The sequence below is a fragment of the Xiphophorus hellerii genome, chromosome 8 (assembly GCF_003331165.1).
Source record: "Xiphophorus hellerii strain 12219 chromosome 8, Xiphophorus_hellerii-4.1, whole genome shotgun sequence".
Taxonomy (NCBI): Eukaryota; Metazoa; Chordata; class Actinopteri; order Cyprinodontiformes; family Poeciliidae; genus Xiphophorus; species Xiphophorus hellerii.
The window spans coordinates 4,772,961-4,787,971 of NC_045679.1; the positions used below are offsets into that span (position 1 = coordinate 4,772,961).

At 39.2% G+C, this 15,011-nt stretch overlaps 1 protein-coding gene across 1 annotated transcript; it reads left to right on the forward strand.

Annotated features, from left to right (window-relative positions):
• Positions 1-24: 24 nt before the first annotated feature.
• Positions 25-9,969, forward strand: LOC116724453 (NACHT, LRR and PYD domains-containing protein 4-like; the record flags this gene model as incomplete). Its single annotated transcript, XM_032570172.1, has 10 exons — positions 25-113; positions 251-370; positions 1,507-1,626; positions 2,627-2,705; positions 2,864-3,092; positions 3,235-5,026; positions 5,502-5,675; positions 5,891-6,064; positions 9,268-9,314; positions 9,464-9,969. Coding segments are annotated over exons 1-10 (3,330 nt in total), but the record flags the coding sequence as incomplete, so codon positions are not given.
• Between the last annotated feature and the right edge of the window lie 5,042 nt (positions 9,970-15,011).

Here is a 15,011-nt window from a genome sequence, read left to right on the forward strand (position 1 = left end):
GTGAGCTGATGTGAATTCAGCAGCATGGATCAGTCTGAGGACAGAGAGGAGGGAGTCCCTCCCTCTAAAACCACTCTGTGTGGGGAAGATGAGAGCCAGAGCAAAGGTCAGAGGTGAGGTCACCATCTCTAACTGTCCACAGCCCTTTTCACACAGCGTTCACTATATCAGGCCAGAACAGACGTGGTGGTGATGAAGCTGCTGCTGCTCCTCTTTGCTGATTAAGTTTTAATCATCATGTTTCTGTCAGGATCCATCAGAGACTCAAACCAGAACCAGAACCAGAACCCAGCTGTGTGTCCTTTAAGAGTGACAGGTCAAACCATCGTCTCATTGACTTTAAATCTCCTGGATCTCCACCATCAGAGAGGTGAGCTATTTCTAACTGCTGTAACTGTTCTGTGTATATCTGTTATTGTGGCCATGTGATGATAACAAGTTCTGTTGGGTTCTGTTGTAGTGAAAACATTGGTCTAAATTTCAGGTTATTTTTCTTTTCAAACGAATTACGTCAAAGATGTAATACGTATGATGTCTCCATGGAAACATGCTCCAATAAGGAACATGTTACTATGAACACAATAAAGTTCAACTGGCTCCTTTGTACAAAAATCAAACAGGTCCGTTTAGATCCACAGTCTCTACCCAGAGCTTCAGTAGTTAACATAAGTCCCAAAATCTGATCTGATGTTTACTTGACATCAATTTAACCATCATTCATTGGTCAGTTATTGACACCATACAGAAAGAAACTTAAAAATCCTCAGTCAGGACACACTCTTATAAACTATTATGTTGACATGACATTTGAACCAGAAACATTTAACTGTTTTTTATTCTGTTTTCTATAAGCCTAATTTTTCCAAATGAAACTCATTTATTTTGTCCGATATTAATATTAACACAAGAACAAATAGACAGGAGTGAATTTTATTTCTAGGTTGATATTTGCATCTTTCTCTAAAATCTGACAAAAGACAGATTCATTCTGAAATAAAAAAAATTCTATTAATTATTTTAATGATTCCACCTCTGAAGTTCAAACATCATCCAACATGGCAGATTATCAACCATTTCTACAGTTAAACTAAATATTTTGTGGATCTGATTGAGCAGTGGGCTTCAGTGTCTCTAACGGACCATCTGGTTCTGATTGAAACTCCATCAGATCCTCCTTGGATGGTCAGAGTGGAAATGATTCCTGGTTCTTCTCCATATCAGAGCTCAACACTAAGATCACCAAACTTCTCTCAGTCATTTCAAACCAACATGTTGGTCTCAGAAACAAATCTTTCTGCTCTTTAAAGAAGGCTGGACATTATTCAGGAGGATCAATGATCAGGAACATGTTGGAGGATTGGACCGGTTCTGATAGGAATCATTTAGAACATCAGGTTCATGATCTGTCTGGTTCTATTGTGTCTCACAGCTCTTTATTTTACAGTCATATAAAAATTATCTTGAAAGCAAACAACAGAAAATTTATAATGAGAGTTTTTCTTTCAGGATCCATCAGAGATTCAAACCAGAATCAGAACTAGAACCCAGCTGTGTCTCCTTTAAGAGCAACCGGTCAATGGATCGTCCTGTTGACTTTAAATCTCCTGGACCTCCATCATCAGAGAGGTGAGCTGTTTCTAACTGCTGTAACTATGGAAATTGAACCAGTAAGAACTCAGATGTTTCCAGTTATATTTACAGAGAGGTTTGATTCATTATCTACAGAAATCAGCTGATCTGTTCTCATGAAAACACCTTCATATCTTTATCTCTGGGATGTTGATGATGATGTTCTGCTGCTTCCTGGCTCCATGTCAGACTAACAGTAGAAAACATTTCCACTGGGAAATACCTGGTAAAGCCAGTCTGGTCCATCAGGACTTGGTTCCTGTGTGCATTGTGAGAGCAGTTCAGCAGGGAAGGAAAGCTTCATGATGTGGTTGGTGAGATCTGCTGGAACTCAACCAAACTGAGCTGATGTGGACCATCAGAGGTTCTGCTGGTTCTTAGTGGGATCAGCAGGAACATTAAATCTTTATAACTACTTGGATCACCTGGTTCACTTCTCACATCCAGATATCACATCATGGACCTTTACCTTCTGATTGTCTCTGTGTGGACAGATACAATGTGAGCTCACTGGCTTCCAGGGATCTACAGGATCCATTTTAAAATCCTCTCTATAACATCCAGGAGAGGATCCCACATGGACACACACCCACATATCTCAAACCTCCTCTATGTCCACATCACCTCAGATCTAGTCATCAGAACCTGATGGATGTCCCACACTGTCCTGAAGACCTGTGTGGACAGAGCCTTCCCTTCCACTGTCCCCAAGCTCTGGGAAACTGTCTCCACCAGCATCAGATCTAATGACAGTTTGGACTGTTTGAAGTCCAAGTTCAGCATCAACCTTTTAAAATGTCTTCTAGGTGATTTTGGTGTTACTGCTCTTAATCCTTGTAGTTCATCTTCCTCTTTTTAACTTCACTCCATTTTGTTCATATGATCCTCTGTTTTTCTGCTTCAAGTACATTTAATGTGAAAGTCTTGGTGATTTCATCTCTGAATATTGCTGGATGAATATTTTGTGACTTCCTAATTGTTCCTGGTTCCTCCACAGAGGGGACCAGCAGAGCTCAGAGGTTGACAGTGTTTCATCTGCCCAGCAGCATCAAACACAGCTGGACTCCATATTTATGGTCTGTATAAGAACAACAACTTTTCCAAGCGTTGTGTTCACAGTCATCTCCATGCTGCACTTTGTAGACCAGAGGACTGTCAGTCTGTCAAACATCCATCTGGTGTTTGGCTCCTTGATTTCAGTCTGATGTTTCCTTCATCTATTATTCTCTTCCAGACGTTGGAGGACAACATTGTCACTTTTCTGAAGAACGAGCTGAAGAAGATCCATAAGATTCTGAGTCCAAATGACCCAGAATGCTCAGAGAGTCAGAGAGATGATGATGAGGTGTTGGAAGGTGAGGATGAAGAACAGAGGAGGAGCAGCAGAGAGGCAGTGATGAAGATCACACTGAACTTCCTGAGGAGGATGAAGCAGGAGGAGCTGGCTGACCGTCTGCAGAGCAGTAAGAGGATTTCTACAAAGATTTAACCTGATGGATAAATCAGACTTTACTGAAATGTGAAGAGATGGAATCACATTTATGGAAAACATATTGAGAATAAAATTTTATCTAGTTCTTGATTTTAATTTTTGTCTTATTTTAGAACGTCTTGCTGCAGTTTGTCAACATCAACTTAAATCTGGCCTGAAGAAGAAGTTCCAGTCTGTGTTTGAGGGGATTGCTAAAGCAGGAAGTCCAACCCTTCTGAACCAGATCTACACAGAGCTCTACATCACAGAGGGAGGGACTGGAGAGGTCAATGATGAACATGAGGTCAGACAGATTGAAACAGCATCCAGGAAACCACACAGACCAGAAACAACAATCAGACAAGAAGACATCTTTAAAGTCCAACCTGGAAGAGATCAACCAATCAGAATAGTGATGACAAAGGGAGTGGCTGGCATTGGGAAAACAGTCCTAACACAGAAATTTACTCTGGACTGGGCTGAAGACAAAGCCCACCAGAACATCCAGTTCATATTTCCATTCACGTTCAGAGAGCTGAATGTGCTGAAGGAGAAAAAGTTCAGCTTGGTGGAACTTGTTCATCACTTCTTTAGTGAAACCAAAGAAATCTGCAGCTTTGAACACTTCCAGGTTCTGTTCATCTTTGATGGTCTGGATGAGAGTCGACTTCAACTGGACTTCCACAACAAGGAGATCCTGAGTGATGCTACAGAGTCCACCTCAGTGGACGTTCTGCTGACAAACCTCATCAGGGGGAAACTGCTTCCCTCTGCTCTCCTCTGGATAACCACACCACCTGCAGCAGCTAATCAGATCCCTCCTCAGTGTGTTGGCATGGTGACAGAGGTCAGAGGGTTCAATGACCCACAGAAGGAGGAGTACTTCAGGAAGAGATTCAGAGATAAGGAACAGGCCAGCAGGATCATCTCCCACATGAAGACATCACGAAGCCTCCACATCATGTGCCACATCCCAGTCTTCTGCTGGATCACTGCTACAGTTCTGGAGGATGTGTTGGAGACCAGAGAGGGAGGAGAGCTGCCCAGAACCCTGACGGAGATGTACATCCACTTCCTGGTGGTTCTGACCAAAGTGAAGAAGGTCAAGTATGATGGAGGAGCTGAAACAGATCCACACTGGAGTCCAGAGAGCAGGAAGATGATTGAGCCTCTAGGAAAACTGGCTTTTGATCAGCTGCAGAAAGGAAACCTGATCTTCTATGAATCAGACCTGACAGAGTGTGGCATCAATATCACAGCCGCCTCAGTGTACTCAGGAGTGTTCACACAGATCTTTAAAGAGGAGAGAGGGCTGTACCAGGACAAGGTGTTCTGCTTCGTCCATCTGAGTGTTCAGGAGTTTTTGGCTGCTGTTTATGTTCATCTGACCTTCATCAACTCTGGAGTCAACCTGTTAGAAGAAAATCCACCATCATTTTTTTCTAAATTTTATTACAAATCAAATGTAAATAATCTCCATCAGAGAGCTGTTGACCAGGCCTTGCAGAGTCCAAATGGACACCTGGACTTGTTCCTCCGCTTCCTCCTGGGACTTTCATTGCAGACCAATCAGAGACTTCTACAAGGTCTGCTCACAAAGACAGGATGTAGCTCACAGACCAATCAGGAAACAGTTCAGTACATCAAGGAGAAGATTAATGAGAATGTGTCTGCAGAGAAAAGCATCAATCTGTTCCACTGTCTGAATGAACTGAATGATCATTCTCTAGTGGAGGAGATCCAACAGTCTCTGACTTCAGGAAGTCTCTCCACAGATAAACTGTCTCCTGCTCAGTGGTCAGCTCTGATCTTCATCTTAGTGTCATCAGGAAAAGATCTGGATGTGTTTGACTTGAAGAAATACTCTGCTTCAGAGGAGGTTCTTCTGAGGCTGCTGCCAGTGGTTAAAGCCTCCAACAAAGCTCTGTAAGGACACAGATTGTTAATTCAGTTATTTTTGATCAAGTGAAAACTTTTAATGATGTGCTAAATATTGTTTCATGATGTTTTATTTTATTTATTGATGCATTGTCTCCCAGATGTCGCCCACAGGGATACATCGGGGTGAATGTCTATTAATATGTAGCATCATCACATAACAACACCATCATCATTATGAATTATTAAAGAAGCAAAACTCTTTCTGCTAAAACTGAGACTGGATGAATTTAGTTTTATTGTGGAATTCAAAAGTTTTGCTGCCAGCCTCCTTGTTCTTTTTAGATCAGCCATTTAAAGATGGCGACCCAACTATTGACCGAACCAATTCACAACAAAAGGCAACATAAATATGTGCAAAATAAGATAGTTCCTTCAATCTTTCAAAAAGAACATACATGACTGGAAAGTAAATTTTTTTAATGAATTCTTTAATAACAGATTTTTCTCTCTGTCTCCTCAGACTGAGTGACTGTAACCTCTCAGAGAGAAGCTGTGAAGCTCTGTCCTCAGTTCTCAGCTCCCAGTCCTCCAGTCTCAAAGAACTAGACCTGAGTAACAACAACCTGCAGGATTCAGGAGTGAAGCTTCTCTCTGCTGGACTGAAGAGTCCAAACTGCAACCTGGAAACTCTCAGGTAACTTTGGGTACTTGACAAATTGCTGCATCTTAGGTGCAAAAAGAAACATTATTACAGATCCCAGCAGTTGCTTGGCTTTCTTATATATTCCACATGTTACAAAACCATCCATCCATCTGTCCATCTGTCCATCTGTCTGTCCGCCATCAATCACTTCAGACCTTGTGTTCTACCTCAATGTTCTCATCATGTGATGAATTGTGTGTCTGCAGCTTATCAGGCTGTTTGGTCTCAGAGGAAGGCTGTGCTTCTCTGGCCTCAGCTCTGACCTCCAACCCCTCCCATCTGAAAGAGTTGGACCTGAGCTACAATCATCCAGGAGACTCAGGAGTGAAGCTGCTGTCAGCTGGACTGAAGGATCCACACTGGAGACTGGAAGCTCTAAGGTATGGAGGAACCTGCTGCAGGAGCAGAGAAGGTCTGATAGAGGAGGAAGAGGGAGAAATGTCTTTAGTCAGTCTGCTGGGAAACATTTAGTTTGAATCAATTCATAAGGCAAAGAAAGAAAGTGAGAATTTTAACAGTTTCATCCGTTTAGTAGTTTGATCTCCACCAGGGGGCGACATCAGGAAAATGATCCACAGAATGAAAGGAATCAGAAGAGAATGGAAATCCCTTGTTTTCCAGAGGAAATGAAGAATTGCAGTGAATGATGGTGAAAAAGTAGAATTGTGCTCTGTTGACTGTGGTAGAAATGAAAAAACAATAATAAGACCTTTTAGACAGATCCAAGAAAAGACTAATGTGTTTAGGTTTTCAGTAGTTGGGAAAGTTTTTGGGATTTTTCAATAAAGTTTGGGAAAAATTCCCAACGTCTTGGAAAAAGGCAGAGACCCTTCATGTTGGAAAACCAGGGAAATATCCATCCGACCAATCAGATTCCAGATCCACAGCTCTGACGTCACATTTAGGATAAATAATGGAATCGTAATAAGAGAAAGAAAAACATTTTATTGATAAAGTAGAGGGATGATATCAGCCCATCAGATGGTTTAGAAGAGGGAGAGGAAGCATCATGGGACTGCAGAGGTCCTTCACCTGATCCTGGTTGTTGGGACAAGAACTTTGTTACTGAACTTAAGGACATTTTTCATGTTTCTGTACGTAAGTAGATTTAATGGTGGGAACTTTTACTCCACTACATTTTACAGTATCTGTACTTTCTACTTCACTACATTTCTATAAAGCGTTGCGTTACAAGTTACATCCAAGTCGCTTTGCGCTTTTTGATTTGTTGGTTAGTTTGAAAGTAATCAATGATTCTGGTGCCGCCTTTGCCTCCCTGATATCATGAACTGCTAGCTTTCAAAAATTCACCATCAAATCTGAAAAACATATCGAGGAAAGTTAAGCTGCTAAACGCTGTCTGAGTTTTGGGTGTTAAATTGATTTAGGTTAGGGAAGTTTTATGTAATCTTACCAAGCTTCTAGTTTAAATCGACTGCAATAAATAAAACAATTAAATAGTTGTAAGCAGCTGAACTGGCAGTAACATTGATTACTGCGGTCGGGGCGCATGGAGCGCAGCGTCTCCTGCCATGAATGTCCCAGTAACGTTAAACTCCTCCACATCCTGGTTATTGAAATAATGTGAATAATCTCCATCTCATATTTACATTTACAGTCATATTCAATAAATTAGAATATTGGTTCCCATGAGGCTCGTTTGTCAGGTTTTAAAACAACTTCAGCAGATATTAAACATATTTTTCATGCTTTCTTACTTTTACTCAAGTAAAAATGTTAATGTGGTTCTTTTACTAGAGAACATTTTTGTCTGTTTATTTGTACTTTTACTTCAGTACATTGTTTGAGTTCTTTCTCCACCTCTGGTGAACAGCCAGTAGGTGGCGCTAGAGTCAGGAGGACGCAGCCTGGAGAAAAGGCTGTTCCTCCCTGATCTGTTTCCAAGCAGTCAGAGTGTAGAAGTTGAGAGCTGGAGAAGTTTCCTCCCTTTGCTGCAGCAGCAGAGATGTTCTGCTTCATGGACTAAATCAGGTTGGAAAGAGGAGAGATCTTTACTGAGCTGCTGGATAAAAGCTTCTGAAACATTTCAACTCTTTCTGGAAACTAATGAGACATAAAAACAATGGATGTTTTTACCATCCAGACCTTTAGAACCAGTTCAGGTCAATAATTCAGTTGTATCTGTGGAAGATGAACAGATTTGATGTGAAATGATGAAATTCTTCATTTCTATCTGATGTTCCAGCAGATCTGTAGAAAATGGAGCTGCAGCTCTCAGATATTTCAGTCGTCATGTTTTCTATCAATGAATCCACTGATTAAAGCAGGAATCTCATCTCCATGTTCTCCTCCAGAGGTTCCCAAGGTTTGTTCCTGGAAGCTGCTGCTGGTTCCTCCAATCCAGGCTCCGCCCCCTTTAGAGGAAATATGTCCATATATGGCGCTAAGAGTCACCTTGATGCTGCAAAGCTTTGTTCAGGGATGAGATGTCAGGATGTTAGTGTCAGTCTGTTCCAGGCTTTAGTTGTTCTCCTCATGAGGAGCTGAAGTCTCTGACAGGAACGTAGAGCTGAACAGGAGAAGAACTTGAAGCTTCTTCTTGGCCTCTGATTGCAACAGCAGGACAATCCAACATTTTAGTCTGACTTCATCTGGAAATATTTCTTTGACCCTGAATCAGTTTGAAGGCAGGCCAGCTCCTCATCAGAGCTGAGATCTTCTCTGTCCTCCATGCTGGAAATGTACAAGTCCAGCAGCTCCTGATCAGTGACATCAGAGCGTGACATCATCAGTAGAATGATGATGTCATTTCCCTCTCAGAGCAGCTTGGAAATCTGAGAGGAAAGATGCAAACAAAGACTCTCTGGACTGTTGGATCTGCTGGTTCTGGTTCCAGATGCTCCTTGTACACTTTCACAAGCCATTACTGCAGCTGCTGGATTCAGGATGCTGCTTCTTCTTCTTGGTCTCATTGTAAATGTGTGCAGCAGCGCCACCTGGTGGTGTTGGTTGGTAGAGGAAGTGCTGAAAGGTTGGAGGTGTTTGTCAGAGGTGTGTGATGATGGAAGCCTCTCCCTGGTTTGTGAGTCTGAGCTCAGAGATCAAATCTTTGATTCTTGTTGAACTCTTTGTTGAATGTGATGCAGCTTCTCCTTTTTAATGTTTGTATTTCTGGATATTACAGTGAGGCCACAGCAGGTTTTCAGCAGCAGGGCTGTTTAGTGTTTCATTCCTTCATCTGTGTGTGGGAGTGTGGATGGAACAGGTATCCAGGTGTTGTGTCAGAGTTTAGATTGATTGTATTTTAATGCTGATTATTAAATCAGGTTGAGCTTCCAGAAATGTTTCCTTAGTTTCCTGATGTCCTTTTAGGCTTCAGTGAGTTTCTTCAGGTTGTTACTGAGGGATTTCCTTTCTCCTCTCTGTTGGAGCTTTTCCTGTGTTTGGAGAAATGAGTTGTGCTGCAGCAGCACCAACTGTCCTTCCTACATCCACTGCAGTTTGCAATCCAAATGTTGGACTGTTCCTGTCTCAGTGGAGGACAATGTGTGTCTGAGAGACATGTAATGTCCATGTTTGCTGCTGAAAGAGACTGATGGTCTGACCCCCCTCCTCCTTTCAGGGTGGAGCCTGCTGGAGTACCATTCTTGACACCAGGTCTGAGGAAGTGTAAGTGTGTTTTTCATCTGATTCATGACAACAAAGCAGCTCACATTCAACCATCTTCAAACTGTCACATCACTCATTCAGGAGTCATCATCAAAGTGTCAATAAATGATCAATAACTGCAGCTGGATTGTGTTTGTTCTCTCCATCAGATTCCTGTCAACTCACCATCGACACAAACACAGTGAACAGAAAACTCAAACTGTCTGAAGACAACAGGAAGGTGACATGTGAGGAGCTTCAGTCATATCCTGATCATCCAGACAGATTTGATTACTGGGATCAGCTGCTGTGTAGAACTGGTCTGACTGGTCGCTGTTACTGGGAGGTCGAGTGGAGAGGATTGGTTTATATATCAGTGAGTTACAGAGGAATCAGGAGGAAAGGAGGCAGTAGATACTGTTTGTTTGGAGGGAATGATCATTCCTGGAGTCTGAGATGCTCTGATTATGATGGTTACTCTGTCTGGCACAATAAGATAAAAACTCGTCTCTCCTCCTCCTCTGTCTCTAACAGAGTAGCAGTGTATGTGGACTGTCCTGCTGGCATTCTGTCCTTCTACAGAGTTTCCTCTGACTCACTGATCCTCCTCCACACCTTCAACACCACATTCACTGAACCTCTGATTCCTGGATTTGGGTTCTGGTTCAGTTCTGGTACCTCAGTGTTTCTGTGCTGAGTTGAGTCTAAAGAGTCTAAAGATTTTCCTCCTGTCAGAGAAACTCTCTCACTGTTGAACAGATAGTTCAGTCTCTACAATCTATTTCCAGGTGAAACAATTCTGATTAAGTCCTTGGAAACTTTTTCTTCTTCCAGTCCTTTAAATATGGAAGCTGGGATTATTCCAGGATTATTCCATGATTATTCCAGGATCCTTATGTTTTCCTGTCTGTTTCCAGTCAAAGCTTCACACTGAATATCAAGATGTTGTTTCTCTTATTTTTTCCTTTCATTCATCAGATTTCATTGAAATGTTGATCAGTTTTTCTCAATCACTGATCATTTTCTGTTTCTATCGGCTCCTATTTTTCTCAACATGTCAGATTTGAATATTAAATCTTCCTTTTGTAAATTTGCTGCATTTTTCTTCATGTGTTTTAAATAAAAACATTTTTCTTCTGCATTTGGTTCATTTGCTGCTCATTCTGTTCTTTTCCTGTTCAAATTTAAATATTTGCAATAAAAGATTTTTTCATCAACTCTGCCTTTCAGAAAGTCCTGATTTAAAGTAAAACATTCCCATCCCATGAAGGTCAGAGGTCAATGCTTTGAAGCCTAAAGTGGGAATATCTTCATATTCTCTGTTTCATTCAGAACTTCTACCTGAAACTCAGAACCTGCAGAACATTTTTCTCTTTGGAGGAAAAATCCCAGGAACTGGAAGATCAGAGCAGAATGAAAACTGGAGATCAGTGTTGGACAGAAAAGGTCTGATCGCTGCATCTCTGCTATATTTTACATTTAAATCTGATAACAAAAAGTAAGCCTGTTTTTAGTGAATAAACCAACATGGATATGACCCGCCACAGCGCCAACGTGGGCCACACCTGATTCAACCCAAACCGGAAAATAAAGGATTTAACTGGAAAAGCAAAACCCAGTAAAATCAGCAGCTGGTTGTGATTAAAATGCAGTTTGTTGCAGAGGTTCAAACTTCCTGATGGTGACCTCTCCTCCGTCCCTCACCTTGTCTGGCCGGTTTTAATCCTCACTGCAGTGTTAGACTGGAGCTCATCTCTCAGATTAACCAGATTAACACTGAGCTGCAACAGGAACCAAACGTCTCTCCTCCAACTTATTTCACTGATTAATAACAAGGTTGGATAAAAACATTGAGCTGAGCTTCTCATTCCTTAAAGAGTCATGAAGAAAGACTCACCCTGGAACTACAGAAAAGAAGTTAGAAAGTTTAAAAATAGATGGAAAAAACTTTGTAAATATATTCTAACAAGTGATTTAATTATCTGTTTATTTTTGTATCTTTTAATGTATAAAACTGTATAAAAAAGGTGTAAATGGTTAAAAATCTTCAGAATGAGCCAATTTTTAACCTGATTAATCATCACAATAATTCTTTGTTGGACCATCGCTACGCGGTACTGAGGAGGAAACTTTAAAACAGTTTTAATGTAACTTTCTCTATGTCCCAGCATCAGATAATCTGAGAGAACAAATGGAGTTCCTCTGCCTCCTGCCTGTGTTCTGCTGAATTACTCTACTGGGTCAGAAACAAGCCATCAGAACCAGAACAATTAGCCATGAGCCTGCAAGTATTGGACATGTTTTTGTCTAAATGAGGTGATTTTATGGCTCCATTTTGCCAGATCACATAGTAGCATTTCTACCTAAAGCCAAACATTAACAGCCAATCCATGTGATCGGTATCTGTGATCGGCAGTGATCGGACCTCATGGCGATCAGAACCGGCAGGAAAAACCCTGATGGGAGCGTCTCTACCCAGGAGTAATATGATGGTTTAGAAGTTCATTGAAATCTTTTCCGTTTTGAAAGAAGCTCACATTTGGGGAACTTGTGAATGATTACATTATTTATCATACTTGGTTCTGCTTAAAATAATTCAATTCAACTGAATTATTCTATTGTCATTATTGTTCTTACATTTGGGAGATTGAACATTTCTGTTTTGATTAAGTTTTTAAAATAAAACTTTAAAAAGTTCAGAAAATAAAATCAATCTACTGAACATTCTGATTTTATGAGGATCTGTTTGAAATGTTTGTTACAAAGTTGATTACTGCATTAATTTTTATGTGAATTAAATTGGTGTGTTTAATTTGTGTTTTTTGTAATGTACTGTTACTGGATGTAATACTATTTTTATTTTTTAAAGGATTTTGACCCGTTTACTGGCCGACATTTATTCTATAAATCATTTGGTGACCAATTAAAAAGTAAATGTATTGAACTAAAAATGGAATATCTAATTTCTGGAGCAGAAATATTAATCACTAATACAGTTTCCTCAAGTGACTGGAGTTTATTTAATTTTAACACAGTTTGATGAAATGGTGGAGAAAAATATAAGACAATTATAAATGGAACTGGTTCATTTTTGGGGAAAAACTGTCATAATTGTCAGAAAAATACAAAGAAAATTTAAAACTTTGTTTTTAAACACCTTCAGTAAAATTAAACTTATAAAAAATGTTTAATAAATGATGGAAAATACTTTATTTTAAGATAAATCACGGTCGCACCACATGACATTTTTTAAGACCACAGCCGAATCATATTGATAAAAAACCTCTGAAAACGTCTCATTTTAATTTTTAATTTTAATTTCTGTTTGCACAACATTTCAAATGTTCTAATAATTGCAATGGATAAACATATTTTTAAATGTTTAATTTCCCCTGATGGAAATCCTGATACGTCAACGACCCTGAAACAGACGTTCCTCCAAAATCTCAGTGATTTCCTTTTCTTTCAGTCTTGCATCCACATCAGCAGAAAGAGGTTTTGAAAGCACTGAAATATCATCAGTAGCAATAATTTCAGCATTTAAAAGCTCAAATCTGACTTCATCTAGTTGAGTATCAAGTCCTTGAATGGGAGGTTTTAGACTCCTGGGTAGTTTGAGCAGTGAATGTAACAAACAGCCATTGATAGAAAAAGCTGCTGTTCCTGTAAATGAAGTCAACATGACAGTTTGATTTGATATGTCAGCCTCCTCTCCATCAGTAGAAGAGGCTACTGATGGATCTGATGATCCAGAGCAGTGCTTGCTTCAGAGTCAATTCATTTAATCAGGTGGGATTTTCCACTTCCTGCTCCACCGTTGACATAGAAGTAAAATGGATGAGGGTTCAAAGCACAGAAACACTGAATACACCAGTCTCTTACTGCACAGTTTGGTGTCTCCATTGGTGGATTGATGGGAAAACTGAGAGCATCAATTTACTGGACTGAACTGGAGATTGATAAAACACGGAGTGGAGTTTTCTTCTGTGCATTTTTGTGCCATAAATGGATTGGAAACCAAATCTGGAAAGAGTTTGACTGGAAAGTAAAAACCAGATTTAATAGAACTCCATTAAAAAGTTTCATTTCCAGGATTCCAACCACAGATAGATGTTGGAGGAATTTGTGGAATGGTCGGTCATCACACACGTCTTCTGGGACTGACCACAAATAAAGACCTTCTGGGAGGAAATGAAACAGGAGATTGAGGACATTCTAAGGACAGATCTCCCCATGGAGCCTCTTCTATTTCTGCTGGACATAAACACCAAGGATTTACTCACTAAAGATCAATGTTACATATTGTTGCACCTTCTGCTACTAGTAGCAAGAAAGACAATTACACTAAACTGGATTAAATCCTGTTCACCAACTGTTGCTGAGTGGAGAAAAACTGGAACATGACAACATGATGGAGCGTCTGACTGAACAACTAGACATGAAAATAGATCATTAAATATGTAGAAAATAAATATTGGATTTGAAAATTAAATGTTTAGTTTGGAAAATAAATTTTCACATTTTTTCTCTATGACATGATGAATAAACTAAAATAATGTTCTTATTTAATTAAGAATAATTAATTAATTTTTTTTACATACTTACCAGTTTTTTAATGTTTTTCTTTTATTTTTAAAGGTTAATCTTATTTAAATATGTTTTGTACACCAATGTTAAATTTGTGGAAAGTCTAATATTTATTATAAACTAACAGCTGCCATCATAGGTGGGTTTAGTACCCAGATGTGATTCTCTAATGACGTATCACATATATTTCAATATTTTGAAATATAGTTCAATATATTTTTAGTAAGTAACTGTGCAATAAACTACACAAGTAAAAGTAACAAAGTATTTGGTGAAATGGCTTTTATTAACTACTGTTTTACTGATCATAATGTGCAATGTAATATTACCCATTTATTTCAGCAGACATGAATAAAAATGAAGTTATGTGCACTGTTAGGTATTTTAAAACCAAAAATGAAAAATATTAATACAAGACAACAAATTCAGGTTTGAAGAAACCAAACATAAACATTTATCTGTGTATCATGTTTTATTTTTTATGGATTAAAATGTGTTCTTCATTCAGTTAAGTTACTCGCATTAGGTTGCATATCAACAATATTTACTCAAGAGTTTTACATATGGAAAAATAGTCGTAATTTGTTTTTTGTCAAAAGTTACAGAGTAATTGAGTAAATATTTAATTAGTTAATACCTGCCCTTGGCTGTTTGAGCAATATCACTTTTACAGTTTCTAATAATGTTTTGCAGAATATATATTTGTTATGTGTAAGCCATTGTGACTTGTATAATTAACTGTTAAATCCTACAAAACAGTAACAATAATGTTAAAAAATCTACAGTGATTAATTTCAAACATGCCTTTTTTCTACCAATCATTTGTATATTTCCTGATGTGTAATAACCTTTTTTTAATGTTAGTAGCTATTACGTTGTGTCCTCGCTCTATTTTGAGTGGGAATTAACCATGTCTCGTTTAAACTTATCTGCAAAGTATAAAGATGTTGTTTTTTAATTGTATTAATTTCCTTTTGTTACTGCAGAATTCCATAAATTCAGATGTGGCCTACCCTGGAGAGACACATCTCACTTTCATTGCCCGAACTGTTTTTCAGCCATTGACAGAAGGGACAGGTTTGTTAATCATTTGGTTAACCAGGCAATGACTTTCAATATGGTGTCCAGCTG